Raw genomic sequence first — 19,806 nt, 5'->3', positions numbered from 1 at the left:
ACAGAAGACATTAACATACGACATAATGAGAGATGATACCAAAACGATCCAAAGTTAGTAAATGAACACACACTTTTCTTTCAACATTATATAAAAGTGGAACAGTAATTTGAGAACCAACTTGAAATTAATAACTGGTAATTAATACTTAAATGAAATGCACTTCCGTATTTTTGGTAGGCCTATCAATTAATTTTCAGTTCAATTTTCATGTTATCTATAAATTAAATTTTCAAACTTTGTGTCATTATTTTGTGTATAGCATATCGTAGTTTAAACCATTAATAAACGTCTTGTAACTGCTTGATCTACTGCGATGAAATTCATCATAATCATTCATCTTAAAAATCTATTAAAAATATATAATTTAATTAAAAAATTAAGATCAATATGTGGGAAAGGTATAAGTAATTTAATAACCTTGCAATATTGTTACATTTTAATGTTTTTTTTTTCAATTTTATTTTGTAGTTTTGATGTGAATTTGTCTACTTTTGATCCGTCAATTTAATGTTTTAATCTTTGTAATAACATATCTTCAGACCTTTGTCTACTTTTTGTAAAATTGTTATACCTGAATAAATAAAAACAAAAATCTGTATCTACAATGAATTCACATTTAAAATAATCAAGACTTGGGTTTACAGCCACTGAGATGGTACATAATATCATTGGAGTTCCTTTTTCTTCAGAATTATAATATCGTAAAAGATGAACAATCAACTTTTGGTCAACATTTGATTTGAACTTGAATCAATCACGAAATATATTTGGATGGGCTTGAAAACAAAAAACAAATACACCAAGATTAAAACAAACAACTTTTCTTTTATTAACACTTCTAAATACAACTTTAAATTACAAACAAAAAGGATTTGTAGGTTTAATACATAAACAAATTTTTTTTTAGTACTACAGAAACAAAATTAAAGCTACAATAAAATGTGAAATCTAGTCAACTCCATACTATTATAAATAGTATTTTATTTTTCACAGCTACGAAAATTATTGTTTTTAAATTTGAAGTAGATTATATGAAAATTATAGTTTACTTAAAATATATTACAGAATATTGTCATGCACATTATACTATGACAGTAATGCTTGGTTCCCACTAGCGACGTAATACAAGGACGTAACGCAACGCAAGTGAATTGACTAATCACAAGCGATGGCTTATTCGCTTGTGATTGCTAACTGTCTATAACTTCGCTTGTCATTGGTTAAAACGCTTGCGTTGCGTTTACGTCCTTGCATTACGTTCTAGTGGGAACCAAGCCTTACACGCTTAGGCCAAGTGTTACTCAGGTTTAAAATACAAACCTGATCAAATATGCACATCTTGTAAAACAATGTGTTATAGTTTATTATAATTATTGTGATAATAGTTTTTTTGTGATACCAAGGTAGGCAGAATAACAACAGTTGGCTCAATTCAAATACATTAATTTCTTATGGACAATAATGTGATACTTGGTAGAATTTGGATTATATATTTAATGTAAGAAAGTTACTTTAAAACATGTCTGAAATCACATCTCTCTTTAAACAGACAGTAAAAATCATGAATTTGCGTAAAAATAGATAATAAAAAGATAACCAATAATAGATAACTAAAAGATACTTACATAGCATTTTAAGTAGGCTATGTACAAAGAGTATAACGTAACAACAAAAGGCAATATTTCATCGATTCTCTGTATTCGGGATAATACATCCTGTATCATATGCAAATTCTGTAATACAGTGACATACGGTATCACATATGATACCTGTATTACAGCATGTTAAGGTTAGGGCCTATGATACAGATGTCACATTTAACACTGTATTACAGAATTTGGGTATGATACTGCATGGACATTATTGGGAGTCGTTATAGTGCAATCACTATGGTAGGATAATTTGGTAGCAGTCTACTAACTAGGCCTATTACCATTCGTTATCGGAGTAGTCTTCGTCTTCATCATCAAAGTAGTCATCATCATCACCATAGTAACAGCCATAAGAGAATGACACTTCGCATGAGGGGGGGTTGGAGTAATTTCTTTCACGACGCTTCAGCCATTTTGGTTTTACACTTTCACCTATAAAGTTGGGCACACCTTCATAAAACTTTCGCCGTATAGTGTCGGAAACAAGTTTCACCATCTGAGGGCATCTTATTACGATAGGGTCGTTTTCTATAGTATACAAGTCCCTCGCAGAGAGAATCGTCAGTCGAACGTGCTGCAGTACTTCGAAGATGAGTTCTGGTGTTTCAGTACGCGAGTCATCGTACTGCAACCACCTCTTTGCTGCTGCGAAGATCTTCTGCTCATTGTCACCAATTTCATCTTTTTGCAGAATCATCAGAATGGTTCTTCTCGGAAGGCTTTCCCATTCACTACTCTTTATGAAATTGTTGAAATTTGTTCCAATCCACTGTATGACAGATTTCAACCCAGGATGCATCAGCGTGTCGGATTCAAATGCGTTGCAAATTGCAATGGCTTCTGGGCAGGTGAGTTTTCCCTGCTGCTTACGTTGAGTCACAAATTTATGAAGGAATTTGCATAGAGCCAGCTTTAGTACTTTTAGATTGTATTTATCAGCTATGTGATACACAGACATGATCTTTTTGATGTGAAGACATATCCTTCCAGTGTAAAGGAACTTAAGAACCATTGCAAAGTCTTCAGCGTTGTCATCTTGCAGTTCAATCTCTTGCTTGCTTGCCTCCTGCCATTTTTCATTCATCAGCATTGCTTCAAAGACGTCGCTTGCAGACACTACAACTATCTTGTGTGCATCAAAGACTTTATCACCAACCTTTAAAAAATACATACAATACATTATGAGAAACATTGGGAGTTAAGGTCTACTGAATATCGCTCTTGCTACTACTTATCCAGATACAATAGAATCATTCTTTTAAGTGGTATGCAATACATATTAAATAATCATAATAAATCACTTTGACTTAAGGGGCCCTTTATGTCCACATGGAACTCAACTGAAAGGAACCAGTGTGCAAGTGCTTATGCCGACACTGGAACTGATTGTAACTAATTGTGGTTAACTTACAGCGCAATGTAGTTGTATAGAGGAATCAGTATGCGTGAACGTTTTTTTTGGTAAAATCAAACTGGTCGCGGTTACCTACACTGCACGTGACTCGATTCAAAGTTTTCAGTTCCGGAAAAGTAGAACATGGGCGACAGAAAGCAACTAAGCTTATGTTGACATTTTTTGTGTGCCTGTCAGTTGCGTTCAGTTGCTTGGAGCGCTTACGTCGACACAGTTGAGTTACATGTCGATATAAGGGTACCTTAATGGACAATAATTCAACCGTTGTTCCATTCATTCCTTCTCTTTCATCTACAGTATCGACACGGAAGCTCGCTACTGTGACCACAATCATTTTTAGTCTGGCATAAAATGGAATTTATTAACGTTTTGTTAAGCAACGAAGTGAGTGTTCTTAAATACATTGTTATTGTTTAACTTACTGGAGAACTAATGCATATACTTACCTTTAACTTGACATCACTCAGCTCCTTTTTATTAAAGAATCTCCCCATTGACACACCAACTTTAATTACAATAGAATCAGTCGGCTTATTCTTCATCTTCCTGCTCGTTGATGCTTCTTCTTCCTGAGTGTATAATGATAATTATTTGAGATTGTTTTGTTTATTATTATTAATTTATTATTATTATTTTTTCCTCCATGGTTTATCTAACTAAAAGGGACCAAGAAATAAAATAATACTGATAGATGAACTCTGATCATAAAGACTCATGGCAGCACTATAGCGTTTACATTTTTTCAGTCGTTTGTGGGATATTGTATTTCATTTGAGGACTATTATTATAAAACACTTAGGGCCTGTTTCTATTGAAAAATAAAAAAAGAACGGTTTTTTGGAAACCGGTTTCGGCTGTTGTTTAATAAATAAAGATCGCGTTGCAGCTCAATTTTTACTCCAATAAAACCGGTTCCGTCCATGTGCGTTCGTTATGAATGACGTCATTATATACACCACAATGCAGTTCGTTAGGCGGAAGCGCGATTTGATCGAGGTCATGTTTACTTTTTTTCGCATAGCGCGATCCCCAAGAAATAGCATCCATTTCATCATAGAAGGGGAATTATTACCTGAAACGTTATTGTGGTCCTTGGTTAAAGTATAGGTACGTCGCACCCTCTGATATTGTCAAGTTGAACTCGTCTATTTTTCACACGCTTTACAATATTCTTAAAAACATGTAGGCCTATACGTGAGTCTTTCTTCCGACTCCCGACAAGTCCCCTCATCTTCTTTCCTTCACATATTTTTTACGAACCTCGTAATGGCATCGGTCAACATTTTTTAGTTAAATAAAATACTCACTATCTAGAGAAATAAAAATGACTTAGGCCTAGGTCCTATCGCGCGAGTTTGACTGCGAGATGACCGCAATCATCCCAGTGCAGCAGACTGCAGAGTTCAGTTTTTGGGGTCAAATTGAGACCGCGATTGTGTTGCAGCTAAAAATTGCTCCGCGGAAACCGGTTTCAGAACGGTTCTTTGCGATCGAGACCGCAATCAATTGGGGTTTTTGAAACCGTTTTTAAGATCGGTTCTTTTTTGTGGTTTTTTGTGGGGACCCATTTCTGCTGGCAAGAAAAAACGGTTCTTGAAAAGAACGGTATTCAAAACCGTATTCTCTGCTCTATAGAAACAGGCCCTTAATAACAAACATGTATTCAAAATACTACACCGGACACAGCCACCAGTAAAATTCGTACAGGTAAGGTTTCACCATGACCACTTTTTAACAGAGACTTTTGACAACCCTGTGACCCACACAGGGGGAATACTGCACCACTTTAATTATCTTGGTTGCGGAACTGCTACATTATGATTTAAGCTAAAAGTAAACTAATTAAAACTAGAATATAAACTCGGCCTACTTCTTTCTTGTTCATTTCTTCTTGTATTTTTCGTCTCATCAAATACGGTCCGAGAGACAGAAATGGCAGAATTGTATCATCGTCGTCATCATAAAACATCTTCAAATGCACGCGTGACAACTGATGGACAAAATAGAATCAATGTATTACTGTACAAGATGAGAGTAGGGTGAATTTGAAGACAAAATGGAGGGGTCGACTACATGTGCGTCATTTTTTCATCAAGCAAAAATAAGGACCTCAACCTCCTCCCCGGCCGCCCCCGGCCCCGCCAACCCTCTTTTATAAAAAAATACATGTCTGACAAAAACAAATTTGCAGATTACATCACACAAACCAGGGAGTTGTAAACTCCCTGCACAAACTAATTAAACACACAAACACATTATTATAAACAAACAAGTCTGTCTAGAGGCTAGGCCTAATAAGGTATAGTTAATAAGTCTATAGATAGCCTGTAGGCCCATGTTTATCAACGAATGGGCATTCTGGGACCACTTTTGTGATGGTATTCACCACGTGCTTTTCACATCACGCCCGACACCTCCTTGCTAGAGCAACTTGGCCTAGGCCTAGCTATAATTAGTCTAAAGAAGTACAGTATTTTCAAATAAAGTATTGACATATGTATATATTACCTTAAAGAAATTGAGCAGTGTCGTACATATAACCGTTTCAGTATTTCAACGAAAGTGTGTTTCTATATAGTGTTTAGAAATTGACTCTTTTGTGAAATATAAACGTCAACTTTATTACACACGTCACGTACAGTGTACTCTATTCGGTGCTTGCTGTGGAAATTCCATTTTCATGGTCGTGTAAAATACCGGAAATTGGGAAATCCGAACTACAGGTGGTGGTGTTGGGTAACACAACATTCATGAATACTAATATTACGACAGAATACATATCATTTCATTTTTTTCATAAATAATGAATATTAAAAATGAATAATAAAATTAATAATGTATGCAAAATTGGAATTCTAATTTCATGACGAAATATAAGTATTTTTTCTACTCATACCATTTTTTTCAATATGGAATAAAAAAGATATATAGCATACCCTGTGCATTTAATTGTTTTCTATCAACAGCAATGGCATCAGAATGTTGACACTGACATGATGAATAAGTACACATTAAAAATCAATGGCTTATTTTTCTTATTGACAGAGGGTTTATAACAAAGACTGATTAGAGCAGATCTTTTATTTCATTTATAAAGCTCTGTTTACACTATCAAACTTTGTGTGACAAAAAATGTTAATGTGCCCATATATGGACATGATGATGTCATATCACTACCATATTTGGGCACATCACACTTTTGTTGTCAAACTAGTTTGATAGTATAGACAGGGTTCTAGGACACCTACCCCCTAGACAGTTACCCCCCGGATGTTTACCACCCGGACAACTACCCCCTTAGGACAACTACCCCCCGGACAACTACCCCCCGGACAACTACCCCCTTAGGACAACTACCCCCTTAGGATAACAACCCCCCGGACAACTACCCCCCGGACAACCACCCCCTTAGGACAACTACCCCCTTAGGATAACTACCCCCCGGTCAACTACCCCTCGGTCAACTACCCCCCGGTCAACTACCCCCCGGTCAACTACCCCCCGGTCAACTACCCCCCCCCCCATCCAAAAGTAGACAAATATATAGGACCGGTTTCTGTAAAAATGAAATCATCTGTTTTTAACGGGTGTTTCGAAACTAGAGACCCGAGACCAGAGACCTGACACGAGACCCAATACGAAAAGGGAGACCTATATTTGGGTCTCCCTTTTCGTATATTAGGGTCTCCCTTTTCGTATAGTGTGGTCTCTCTTTTCGTATAGTGGGGTCTCCCTTTTCTTATAGTGGGTCTCCCTTTTCTTATAGTGGGTCTCCCTTTTCGTATATTTGGGTTTCCCATTTTGTATATTTGGGTCTCCCTTTCGTATAATTGGGTCTCCCTTTTCGTATATTTAGGTCTCCCTTTTCGTATATTAGGGTCTCCCTTTTCGTATAGTGGGGTCTCCCTTTTCGTATAGTGGGGTCTCCCTTTTCGTATAGTGGGGTCTCCCTTTTCGTACGTGGGTCTCCCTTTTCGTATATTTAGGTCTCCCTTTTCGTATTGGGTCTCGGGTCTCTGGTCTCTGGTCTCGGGTCTCTAGTTTCGAAACACCCCTTTTTAACCGATTATTCTGTTTAACAGCACGCTAGACCCTAGATGTGCTAGATTTAAAGTACCGTATTTATTGAAAAAACGGCCTGGGCTGTTTATTGTTTAGGTGGTTTTTAGGTGGACATTTATTGGAAGAAAGTTGTTTATTCAATGGGAGGGGTATAATCTAATGGAAATAGACGCCGATTATTCCATATGATGTTTCATGGGAGTGACATGGTCACCGTTTATTTGAGGGGAATTTATTTAAAGATCGACGTTTATTCGGTGAGTGAACATTGAGGTCAAATATCAAAAGTGATATTATTCTTCAAGTGTACAAAAATACATATATGACAAATTTGAGACAAAAATTAATTCTTTTAAGACCAGTGGTTATCGAAGCATTGTCCTGACGCAAAAATTATTATTATTATTAGCGAACCCAGTCTTTACAGTAAATACAGGGAGTACTATATAATACGTTCGACTATCCTATGATCATGTGTGACAATCTTCAGTTTATACCAGGCTATATTTATGTTCAATCTTTTACTTTTGTTTACAATAATGAATAGTAATTCGTCATTAAAATATAGTTATTAATTCCTATTATACACTGTTGCAGAGTCAGGTTGTTGAATGGTCTGGGTGGTTAGGGTGTTCTAAAGGGATAGTTTTCTGGGTGGTAATTGTCCGGGGGGTAATTGTCCGGGGGGTAATTGTTCCTAGGGGGTAATTGTCCGGGGGGTAGTTGTCCAGGAGGTAGTTGTCCGGGGGGTATTTGTCCGGGGGGTAGTTGTCCTAAAGGGGTAGTTGTCCTAAGGGGGTAGTGGTCCAGGTGGTGGTTGTCCGGGGGGTAGTTGTCCGGGGGGTAAATGTCCAGGGGGTGAATATCCGGATACGTATAGACAGATCTTTAATCCAGTCCTGTTTATATAGATAATAATATTCTTTCTAGGGAAATTTGGTAAGGCTTATTTTGTATCGAGTGAATGATTATCTGCATGACTTGGAGAAAGAGCCAGGAAAGAGCGCGCACATCAGATAGTAGACATTGGTGATTTAATATAAGGTACAATACACTCTTATTTGTTTATCTTATATCTTTTTCCATTAAAGGGACAAAAATCGTGATAAGCACATAAGGGCGCTTAAAGTGGGTTTATTTGAATCTTCGAACTCCCGCGGACACCAGGCTTGGATGACATAAACAATATATCATTAGCCGTCGTCAGTCCACTGTTGGACGAAAGCCTCAGCATGTTCCTGCCATAGTGAACGATCTCTAGCTGCTCCTTGCCACTGCACTGTTCCCCAATACCCCCTATTTCATCTCGCCATCTCACTCTTTGTATTCCTCTATTTCTGCTCCCATCTATAGGTCTCCATGATGTCATTAGCAAAGTCCATCTATTGTCTGTTTTCCTACTGTCCAGCCCACTTCCACTTACTTACATCATAAACAATATAACCATGACACAATAAAACACAATTACTTGTAAGAAACAAATTGTTCCCTATCTCTTTTATTTAGTGTTTTCACACTATACAATTTATTACAGCATGTTTTACAAATTGAACTTTTTAATAAAAATTTCACCAGTTTAAATATTTAAGTAGGACTTTTTTTTCTGGCTGAATTAATAACATTGACGGGATTGGTATAACATTTTAATGGATTCCTTCCATGATTAAATACAGAATGTCCAGAACTAAATACATTTACGAAGCAATTTATTTTAAATTTCAAGTGGTTAGAAAGACAGGAATAAAATTAAAAAGGAAATTGTCTTCCAAAAAAAAAAAAGAAACGAAGAATAAAGTTGAGAAAAAAAATATGCATTTGTAAAAGAAAAAAAACTATCTACTCCTTTTTGTCTTTTGTTTCTTCCTTGTGGTGTAGAAATACAAGGCTGAATAGGAATAGACCAACCATCATAGAAAATGCACTAGTATAGTATGGGTATGCTGACGGGATAAAACGCTCAAACTGAGTATGCTCAAATGGTCGAACAGACACCTAGTAAAACAAAACAAAAGTTATTGTACTAAAAATATTTCAACAACATGGATTTATGAAGGTGTGTGGAAAATTTATAAAGGTCTTATACCAATTAAAAGCATGTGAAAAAAATCCTTTTCAGTGAAACCGAAGAAATCTAACAACAGGATGCTTTGCTCGAGAGACTAAAGGGTTTATCTGTGGTTGCAACACGATCAGTTCCATGCCCCTTAACAAACAACGTGGAAAACATGTACATAGTATTGTTGGTATATGTCGCAGCCAGACATAAGATCAAAGGACTGTTATGAGTTCCTATCTTGGCAAGGCGAGCTCGAGTGTCCTGTTGTTAGATTGCCTTTAAATTCATATACAGTAACATTACAGACATAGTCATATTGTATTGACTCTTAGGACTCTCCCATGCATTCAACAATGTCACATATACACTCTAAGGGCATGTGGTGCAGTGTGTTGGACGTGGGATAACTGATTGTGAGTTCGAATCCAACACCCCCTGCATTGCTTGTATCAGGCAAGACACTTATGTTGCCTCTCTCCACCCAGGTGTATAAATGGGTATCCGGTTTAATCAAGACAAAAGTTTGTGCTGATTACTAGCTGCATTATGGGAGTATGTTTCCAACGTGTTTGACATGACCGGGGTAATAATGTGAATGTGCAATAATTTCTATAAAGATATATTATTATTAATTCTGGTTATGAGCCTGTTTACCAAAAAGGCAACATGGACTCCTTTCAAATTCAAATCATTTTCAAACACATGAGGAATAAATTATTCACAAACTCTCACCTGTGTAGTACTGTACAAATGTGTATAGCCAATTCTATTGTAATCAACTTTAAACTGGAACACGCCATAAACGTCAGGAAGTTTAAATTTTGAAGAAAATCGTCCATCTACGGATAACAATCAATTTAACAATCAATAAACAGGCTAAATGTGTGTATACTAACAAACAATCGCACATCCAAGAGTCTTCCTTTTACAGGTGGGCTGTTGAAACAGCTTCAGTTGTGTAGTGTTAGTTTGGGCTTGAAAAAATGCAATCTGGGTGAATAAACTCAGAGAAATAAAAGGTTCAACCAACCACTGGTAGTTTTCGATGGCCAAATTTTATCGTGTTGGAAAGAGAGTGTCAACAAGGTGACACTCTTTCGGAGGTGCGGACGGGTTGTGTTTGATTATGTAAATATTTTATTTAGATTTGTTTGTGTCTTTGTTCCTAAATGTTCTCTGGTCTGTGTGTAAATTTTACAAGCACCCGCTTTTGGTGCCTATTGTTATTTTAATTGTGAATTGTGTCAATAGACTAAGAAACTAGGAGATATGACCATGATATACCTTCATAATAATTGTTATTACAGTGACTTATTTTAATCTAAAAACGAATATAACATTGATTACATACTTTTGCCTTTGAGCTTGGAGCGAACGAATGGATCAATACGGACAAATTCAAGTTGTACATCGTTAGCATCAAAAGCTTTCCACTTTCCAGAAACAAGCTGCTCAATTGAGATACCATATTCCTAAAATAAAAACAAGATCATTCACATTACACTTATTGCAAGCTCCTGTACAAGACCATTACTAGCGATTCATGATATAGCAGTTTATTTTAAGGATGGTTAGTGAGTTAATTATAAAGACTGTAAAATTACAAAATTGTGTTGCCATCGACGGTTATTTTTAGCTTACTATGTCGGTCGGTCGGTAAACAACTCAAATTTGAACACGCAACTGGGCCATCCATGTATATGGCCTTGTTATTTATACATTTTAGATGATTCTGCCTCATTTACTGTTTTACTGTATTTGAAATTTGCCAAAATAAATGATATGATAATCAATATTTGAATATTAGTATCTCATTTGCAAAATATTTGTTGAAAAGGTTTCTTATTCAGTGAAGGCAAATTTAACAGTGGAGCTCACTTGTTAGGCGAGTTCCATGTTTTATTTTAATTTACTAAATAAGAAAGCTTCTCAAAAAATTTGAAAATCATTTACCGATCTCTCTGAGCTAGATAGTTAAAAGTAAACCATGCATAACTATTAAACAAGGTACATCAAAATGAGTACCATCATGTTAATAGGATGATGAATTTATAAGGAAATTCATCATAAAAATACATACAAAGTGATAACATAATTTACTGACATTACATTACAAATAAATACATTATAAAAGATTTTCCAGGATAGCCCAAAAGCTTATTTCTATTTTAAATAAAATAATTTACACTAATAAACACAGAAGCATACAAATATAATCCTTACCACTTGATCTTCAATTGTGTAGGCTGCTGGGGGTGTCTTTTCTCCCACAATGTGATGAGTAACACCGGTGACACGCAGAACACCCTTCTCTTTAAATACCCACTGAGATAGGGCAAATGCTAGATCTTGGTTGCCAGATTTAGCAAACCTAAAATACAAAACAGAATCAGAGTAAACAGTACAGTTCAAGAAAGTAGAAGTACACTTTAAAGCAGAATATTTGTCATATCACTACCATTTTTAGGCACATCATACATTGTTTTGTCAAACTAGTTTGATAGTGTAGACAGAGCTTCGACTTGTCTCCAGTAGGGTCCTCCTGGTGGTGAATTTAATTGCAGTACACTACAAGACAATCTCCTACTCTTTTCTAAAGCTTGAGCAATACAATAAAACTAGTTTGACAAGCAATTGTGATGTGCCCAAATATGGTAGTGATATGTCATCATGTCTATATATGGGAACATCACATTTCTTTTGTCACATAAGTTTGATAGTGTGGACAGAGCTTAAGAGTGTACTGCCTTCTTTAACGTGCAATGTACTTACTTCTGAGAGCCTTGAAGTGCTTTTTGCACAGCCGACTGGAAGTAGGCATCACTGAAGAAATCCAAGGAACCAGAAAACATGACACGGGCATTGTTACGTGCCTGCAGCGCTGTGATGAACTGAGTGTTCTTACCGACAGCATGTGGATATTCGGTAACATCATCGTTGGGGTTATGGGAGTATGATGATGATGTTCCGTGTAAAATATCCATAACAAGTGGATTCTCTGGGTCAGCAGTCATTCTAGAAATTAAACAATTTTACATTTGAATATATATCAATGAAGGGTACTTGAACATGGTATAAAAAAGGGGAAATAATTTAGATAAACAAAGCATTGTACGAACTGAGATAGAAAAGATACAACATTTGGAGTAAGTGATGGGAATATACTTGGATACAATAAAACATTAAACAGAAGCCCAGTAGGCTTCTTTTCAAGGTTTTACAGTATCCAAAGACCATCTAAAAAAATTAGTGGTTTATACTTGATGGGTATGGGACTACACATGGTCATATCTCATATTTTTTTCTCGAGAACACCAAAAATAAATGCGAGACATTACAAATGGGCAGCAATGTAACCTATTTCCCATGGCCATGAAATCTTATTTATCCTAAAGCTCTTTTATGTGACAGAAAAAAAGCTATGCCTACACTATTAAACTAGTGTGATTTACTCAAATATAGTAGTGATATGACAACATCATGTCCATATATGGGTACAATGGTTACATAAAGTTTGATAGTGTAGACAGAGCCATATACCCTTGTTTATAATTGTGCATATTGTCTTCAACACTAGATTAGTCGTGAAAGGAATTTAATCAACAACTACAGTATTTGTTGGTGACTGGTTTACTTACCCAACACCCTTAAATAAAATTGGATTTAACTTCCTATCTCCTACAATGATTTTAGAATCAATAATATTAGCTGGATCTGCTACAATCAATGTGTGCTAGAAATATAAAGAAAAACATATACGATTAGAATTGAAATGCTTTACATATATATATTTTTTTTGCAATTGCTTACTTACATTTAAATATTTTATTTATACCGGGTGACCTCTTTAGTAAAAGACTGGTCTCCCAGAGGGCCCAGTCACGATCAGTGGCTGTGATGTACTAGTACACTGGGGTAACTCCCTACTTGTTTTGAAAGATGTACTAAGTTCTTTAAAGTGCACATGAGCTAGATGTGTACACAGGACCTACAGTTTATAGTCATTATCCAAGAAGACTCGTTCTACCACCAGAACCTTGGAGCAAGTGAGCCTTGAACCCTTTCCAATGGTATAGCTACAGAATTATGGTTCCACTGTCTTAACTACTCGGCCACTCGCAGGTACTTAATGTCAATGTATGTAGAATATAGTCAACCTCTTTGTGGTTCTTGATGACTGTCTCATAATCCCAGGGTCTTGGGTCCAAATCTTGCCTAATAATTTAAGTCACAAAAAAGGATACCAAAGACACTTACCATTCCCTCATCTTTCACATCAAAGTTTAGATGATCTATTACAGCGGTATTTTCTTCATCAAATTCAACACCACAATTACTTCCAATTTCCCTTATGGGTTCACCTGTACAGAGATGATTAAGAAATAATAAATATATTAAAAACAAATATTGTGATTGTGAATAAAATTGATCTACAGTTTTGATTATGTTTATAGTGGTAATGGTTTTCAAATGTGATTGTTTTCTGTTTTCAGAATTTTTGAAGCAGGGAAGGTACTGTAAATGGTGCACAAATTGTGGGAAACAAAGCCTTATACTAAAGCTCTGTCTACAGTATCAAACTAGTTTTACAAAAAAAAAGTGTGATGTGCCCAAACATGGTAGTGATATGTCATTGTGTCCATATATGGGTATGTTAATGAAAATGCAATGGCCCACTATCTAAGAGTAGTTCCATGTTATAGTAACAAAACCTATACCTATACTTGAGCCAGCAGCGATTAACACATTTCCACCGCCATCAATAAAATCTAAAACTGATTCTTCTCCAATGCTGCCTCCAAATTCTATAAGAAAAAAGTCAACAGCATTAAATGTCAGAATACCATTGATATATTATAATAGAATAAGTTAATGGTAGTATCATTCTAAATTTATTATAATAAAACAAATACAATTAAAATAGCCTATCTCAATTCTCATGTACAGCAGTCCACAATCACGTCAAACGCTATATGAACTACATCAAACCCCAATGATGAAACACACCGTACCCCAATGAACCGCATCATACAAGGAGTCATGCTTACGACAATCACCCTATATTAAGAGTTCGGGCCTTGAACCTCAAAATCTAAACAACCACCCTTCTAGAACAAGATGATGGTGAGTAAAGCCATGTGTTTACTATAGTTCACTGTGTGGTTCATTGGGTTCGGTGTAGTTTGGTGCAGTAATTCGTCTGTATGCTGTGTACTGTACCTTCAACTGAAGGGCAAAATAGAACAAGATGCTCATAAAGATACTCTCCATAGCTGGTGAGTTTTAAATTAGAATCATCAGCAGTTTTAAAAGTCAGCTCATAACCTCTATCTGAAATTATAGAAAGAAAAATATTTAACCACATATTTAAATTATAATTTAGAACAGCATTTGATTTTTTTCTCTTAAATTGTTATCTTTCATACATAGGTGAAGCCTCATTTTTAGTTTTTATTCAGATTAGCAGGCTTGGGCCATATCCATATGCCAGGATGAGGACTGGGCCTGGTGAAGCATGAAGAGTCACATGAATATGATTTATTTTAACAATAAAAAAGAATGCTGGAAAAAATTAAGAAAAATACAGGTTAAAAATTCTAGCTCGTAAGTATTAGTATAAGCTTATTATATAGTATTTACTGTAGCTTAAGTCACTATTTAAATTCATAGAACTAGCTAGGCTAGGCCGGCCTGTGTAGGTTATCCTTCAAAAGGGGAAGGACCACATTCTGGGCCGCGCCGGCCCTGGTTGAAGTTTGGTGACGTTGCATTGTTGTTGATTCGTTAGAGGGCTACCGGCCCTCAGCGTAAACACGGTAAAATGATTGTAAATATTACCCACCTTGTAACGATTTAAAGAAGATGGAATGAGACTCCTTTATTGCCATAGAATCTAACAAAATTAGAGTTTTTCCACTGCCTTGAACAGTGGAAAGTAGCCCAAGAGCAGAGACTAACACCAAAAATACTCCCACCGCCATGCTTGACCCAGAGTTTCAGAGGAAGGATATTGTTAATGATGTCAAATGTAATGAGGCCGTAATTTGGGTCTGAATATTAATTGAGTTTTTCTTTTAAAATACAGAATTTAAAAAGTTGTTTTGCAACTCGAATTTTTTTTTGTATTATAATAAAATATTACAATATGACTCATGAGTGTACATTTACAAATAAAATGAACTATATTTCGCATGAGTATAATGGCGCTTTATCTCCATAAGCCAATCAGATACAGCCAACGTGGACCAGTATCAACTTTTGTGTTCACTTACCTCCCGCATTTACACCAAAACAATAACTTTTAAATTATTATTTTTTTCTTTATACCTTACAAGTATAATCCTTCTGTAAATCCAAATGTCTGCCAAAAATAAATTAAAATAAACAAATTTGTTTATTAAATACAAGTTCCGATGTCCAACGTTTATTATTATCCATATAATTCTTTTATAAAGCATTTTTTTTTCTTTTGATTATTTATTCTAATCTTTTTTTTCTTCATATTTTTTGTTTTTTGTTGTTTTTTTAATTGAAATGATAGCTTACATACAGTCAGTATAATATTATTACCACGGGAGGTATAAAATTAAATTTATAAAATTCTAATACTAGACTAAGTAATTTCCCCCAATTTTAATTTAAACGTTGCATTCATTGTCCCCCAACGATTAATCCACATTATTTTGGAAAATGCCTGGTCATTTCTATTGTTTCCCTTATTTGTTCTTCTGTCATAAATTCAGATCTATTCACAATCTAGTCTATCCATAAAAGGAAATAGAAAATGACCTGGTATGTAATTATCTCCAGGTCAGTGGTCATAGTTCAAGTATTGATTCGTTGGAGTATAGTTGTTGTTTTTTGTAAACAGTGTTTTATGGTGTAAAATAGGTTGTGAAAAACATCAACCATGGGATGTGATCTCCCTTGCGTTACTTACTTAGCTCTTTATATTCTTTCTTCCTCAATAATATCAACAAATACAAGATCTGCGACTCACTGGAGATTAGTAAATCGAGATGGTGTGGCACTTGTCGAGCCTGTGACTGACGAAGCCCCGATGAGCGTAAACAGTGAGGACCCCGTTTTGAGTATCTTGGCCCAGAAATATGGGTTTGGTGAGGCGACTGAACGGGCTGAATGTGTATCATGTGAAGAGACACACGAGCGCAATAAGTAATAATGTGTCTTTTGTTTTGGCCGTTTCTTTTCTATTTTTATTTCAGATGTTCTAAATTAAATTCCTGTTTGTGTAATTTTTTATTAAATATTATATTATCTAAAATATAATAGTGTATAAATTAACTATTTATTTATTAATTAAATTAGTTTTAACTACTTTGTTTGTATCTCCAACTTTAATAATAATTATATTAAATAAGTTTTAAATCCAACAGATTGCCATAAGAATTAAAGTGTATATAAATTACTTACTTACTAGTACTGTAGTATAAGTAGGTAATATAGTAGTTAGTACCGTTTTACAGTGTAATGTATATTCAACCCGTCCATATGTGTCTTATTGCAACAGGAAAAGATAATTGTTTTATATAATTCAGAGTATATTTCCTGTTTTGAAGTAAAACATGATAACAAAAAAAACGTTCTACTTCTACTCAAGCATTTCACATTTCCTTTACCTTTATTTAATTTAATGTTGTTAAATTGATCTATTTTTCAGAATTTTTCAGGAACCTGATGACCCTTTATTTTGCACACCGCACACTAACACGACAGAAGTTGATCACCTGGATGGAATAGTAAAACGTAATAGCCATGTAGCGAGTCCCGAGCCAGATGTTGCTATGATTTTCAAAAAAACCGAAGGAGAAGAAATTGATGTTAACACTTTAGAAAAAAATTTGAGGGAATTAATCACAAATGTTAGTTATTTTCTGGAATTTAGTTTATTTTATGGAACTACTTTAGTAATAATAGTTCAAGGATAGGTTTTTAAGAAGCTTAGGGTGTCAGCAAGTTAAGAGTACTGTAATGAGATTCCAATACATTAGTTACTGCAAACAAAGTTATAAACAGGCTTCATTTCTAAAGCTTATTTTCAACTAGGCGAATTTGTTCGCATGAATCGAAAGTGTCAGGTTATACGCATGCGCAGAGATGGATTTGGAAGATAGAAACATGAATACGCATGCGTATAAGCTGGCGCTTTTGATTCGTGTGAACAAATTCGCCTAGAGGAAAATCGGCTTCAGATTGGATGCCTGCGTCAACTAAAATCTATGTACTGTAGTATCCACAGGTGAAATTACAAACTACTTCATTCATTCATTCCTTCATGCACATTTATTCAGTTATAACAATAACTGGGCCCTTAATATCTATTTTTATATTTCATTTCAAGAACATTTATTATTAATTTCAATATTGGCAAAATAACAATGATATATATGATAAATGAAAGAAAAAGATTACAAGAACAAAAATATTACCGTATATGTTAGCCCCGCATTGTTTAAGAAAACTTGGAACCACCCTGGCATCAAATTTTGTTTATATTGTAGGTAAAACGGCAAAACAACAAACAGTCAGCCTTTTAACATATGATGGTCCGATTAACAACAATAAATTATTTATGACATTAAGTAGGGAATATATATATTTATTACACACTCTTCCATGATATAAGAAGATATTGCTGGCTGTATGAATTATAAATTACTGTACGTGTAAGAACAAAGAAAAACACTAAATCATTTACTTTTGACAAACATAGTACAGCACATAACCATGGTAAAATTGTTATATATTTCCCACTTTTGACCACCAATTTGATGTAGCTTATTTTTTTATTTTTCTCATTCTCTATCAATTAAAGTCTCACTTTTTGTTAATGTTTTTATTTTTTGCAGAATCCAGATTCTCTTTCAGTTTTAAACCAAGTAGGTAATTTTTGGAGAATAAAAGGAAATACGAGATTTGCCATAGAATGTTTTAGGAAAGCACTATATGTTTCCCCACAGAATCCTGATATTCTTTTAAACTTGGCACGTGTCTTTTACAACCTTAACTATCTGAATTCATCGTATACAATAGCGCAACAGTCGTTAGAACTGAAATCGTGCAAAGGATCAGATCGTAACGTTTGGTTGCAACACTACACACTCGGTGAAATACATATGGCAATGGGTAACGTCAGCGAAGCATCCAGTCATTTTCGTCACGCGCTAGAACTGAATCCAGGCCTCCACCAAGCAGAGCTCCACCTAAGGCAAATGGACGAACCGATTCTTGTTAATGTTACAGTGTACACATTTTTTATTATAATGATTATGATGGTAGGCGTTTGTATTGGGCTGTATATTACTGCAAATCGAGGGCGGTATATAAGTCATCGTGTTTCAATGCAAACAGCAAAAGGCAACATGACATAGATTTGTAGTTTACGAATCTACAGTAACCAGTGTACTAATACTTGAATAAGATGCATCAGATACCATTTGTTTTTATCACATAAGTTATATTTTGCACCAGAATCGTGTTTGAAAAAGTATTTTTTTCTGGCCAGGCAGCTGTCAATTTTTTTAGCAATGTTTGTAAAGTTGTCCAACACAATTTGGTTGACTCTAGATTTATCATGGACATATTGGAACCTTTTCTTAGGCCGTGTTTCCGCAGCTAAAAATTAACCGATAATTAACCGATAAACAGGGTTTAAGCAATTCCATTTGAGAAAAATTTATAATTAATGAATTATTGGATGAATGCGATATTTTTTAACATATTACCTAAAGGAAAAATTGTTTCGTTGTGATTGGGCACCTGGTTGTTTGGTAATTACTGATCATCCGCACTTTATTGTTTAATTAATTACCTGATTCCTTAAAAAATTAACCGATAATAATTTAGTTTTGGCTGCGGAAACACGATCCTACAAATGCGTAATTTAACGTCCTAGAATGTCACAAATTGAAAGATTTCTATTTTAAATAATTAACGATTTTTTCCCAGCACTAAAGCATTTATTCAAATACGAAGCTGCACCTTTATTGAATTCAATTGCAAAACTGTATATTACTGTATATCTTCGGATATAATCCCAGTCTTATTTCACAAACTGGCATATCCCCGGGTATAGTCCCAGTATTGACTTGGTCTGGCTGTAGGCCTCTCTAGCCAGAAAGAAATGCTTACTTTTTTTCCTGAACCCGGTTTTTCTCGGGTATAGTCTCACCCCCAGAAGTTAGCCCAATGTTGTGTTCTATGGGGGTTATACGGTACATGGTTTTATACCATATTTGTCAAGAGGTCGAGAAGGGGTGTGTCTGTTAAATTTGTATTCACCGTCACACATTTACATTACACTCTGGATTAAGCTCTGTTTACACTATCAAATTTTATGTGATGTGCCCATATATGGACATGATGATGTCATATCACTGCCATATTTGGGCATATCACACTTTTTTTTGTCAAACTACAGTATTACAAGCAATACAAATGTGATGTTTTAAAAGTATTCTTTAAATAGTTGTATGTATACAGTGTATTTAGAATATTTTGCCTATAAAACCTGGATATGATTATGATGCATTCATGTGTTTATGTTTCAAAATAAAATATTTGAATTCTATAAACAACAGGTTGTTTTGTTGTCATTT

At 35.1% G+C, this 19,806-nt stretch overlaps 3 protein-coding genes across 5 annotated transcripts; 1 reads left to right on the top strand and 2 right to left on the bottom strand.

Annotated features, from left to right (window-relative positions):
• Window positions 1-808: 808 nt before the first annotated feature.
• LOC140043519 (kelch-like protein 7) lies at window positions 809-5,740 on the bottom strand. Of its 3 annotated transcripts, none has more exons than XM_072088042.1 (4): window positions 5,578-5,740; window positions 4,940-5,059; window positions 3,516-3,638; window positions 809-2,811 (listed from the first exon to the last, which is right to left on the bottom strand). In XM_072088042.1, exons 2-4 carry the CDS (start codon window positions 5,036-5,038, stop codon window positions 1,933-1,935), a joined length of 1,101 nt encoding a protein of 366 aa, XP_071944143.1. In that variant the 5' UTR covers window positions 5,039-5,059; window positions 5,578-5,740; the 3' UTR covers window positions 809-1,932. The 3 variants fall into 3 exon arrangements, with proteins under 3 accessions (XP_071944143.1, XP_071944144.1, XP_071944145.1); XM_072088043.1 differs by lacking the exon at window positions 5,578-5,740 and adding an exon at window positions 5,318-5,386; XM_072088044.1 differs by lacking the exons at window positions 4,940-5,059; window positions 5,578-5,740 and adding an exon at window positions 4,142-4,708.
• A 2,855-nt stretch (window positions 5,741-8,595) lies between these two features.
• Window positions 8,596-15,180, bottom strand: LOC140044761 (dolichyl-diphosphooligosaccharide--protein glycosyltransferase 48 kDa subunit-like). Its single transcript, XM_072089408.1, has 10 exons — window positions 15,030-15,180; window positions 14,408-14,518; window positions 13,906-13,992; window positions 13,445-13,548; window positions 12,826-12,920; window positions 11,960-12,202; window positions 11,411-11,558; window positions 10,539-10,659; window positions 9,920-10,026; window positions 8,596-9,123 (listed from the first exon to the last, which is right to left on the bottom strand). Exons 1-10 carry the CDS (start codon window positions 15,166-15,168, stop codon window positions 8,968-8,970), a joined length of 1,311 nt encoding a protein of 436 aa, XP_071945509.1. The 5' UTR covers window positions 15,169-15,180; the 3' UTR covers window positions 8,596-8,967.
• Window positions 15,181-16,011: 831 nt separating this feature from the next.
• LOC140044759 (uncharacterized) lies at window positions 16,012-19,724 on the top strand. The gene is made up of 3 exons (XM_072089406.1): window positions 16,012-16,363; window positions 16,869-17,070; window positions 18,058-19,724. The coding sequence occupies exons 1-3, from the start codon at window positions 16,098-16,100 to the stop codon at window positions 18,577-18,579; spliced, it is 990 nt and encodes a 329-aa protein (XP_071945507.1). The 5' UTR covers window positions 16,012-16,097; the 3' UTR covers window positions 18,580-19,724.
• The last annotated feature ends 82 nt before the right edge of the window (window positions 19,725-19,806 follow it).

The sequence above is a fragment of the Antedon mediterranea genome, chromosome 3, assembly GCF_964355755.1.
Source record: "Antedon mediterranea chromosome 3, ecAntMedi1.1, whole genome shotgun sequence".
NCBI lineage: Eukaryota > Metazoa > Echinodermata > Crinoidea > Comatulida > Antedonidae > Antedon > Antedon mediterranea.
This window is presented reverse-complemented; position numbering and strand designations above follow the sequence as displayed.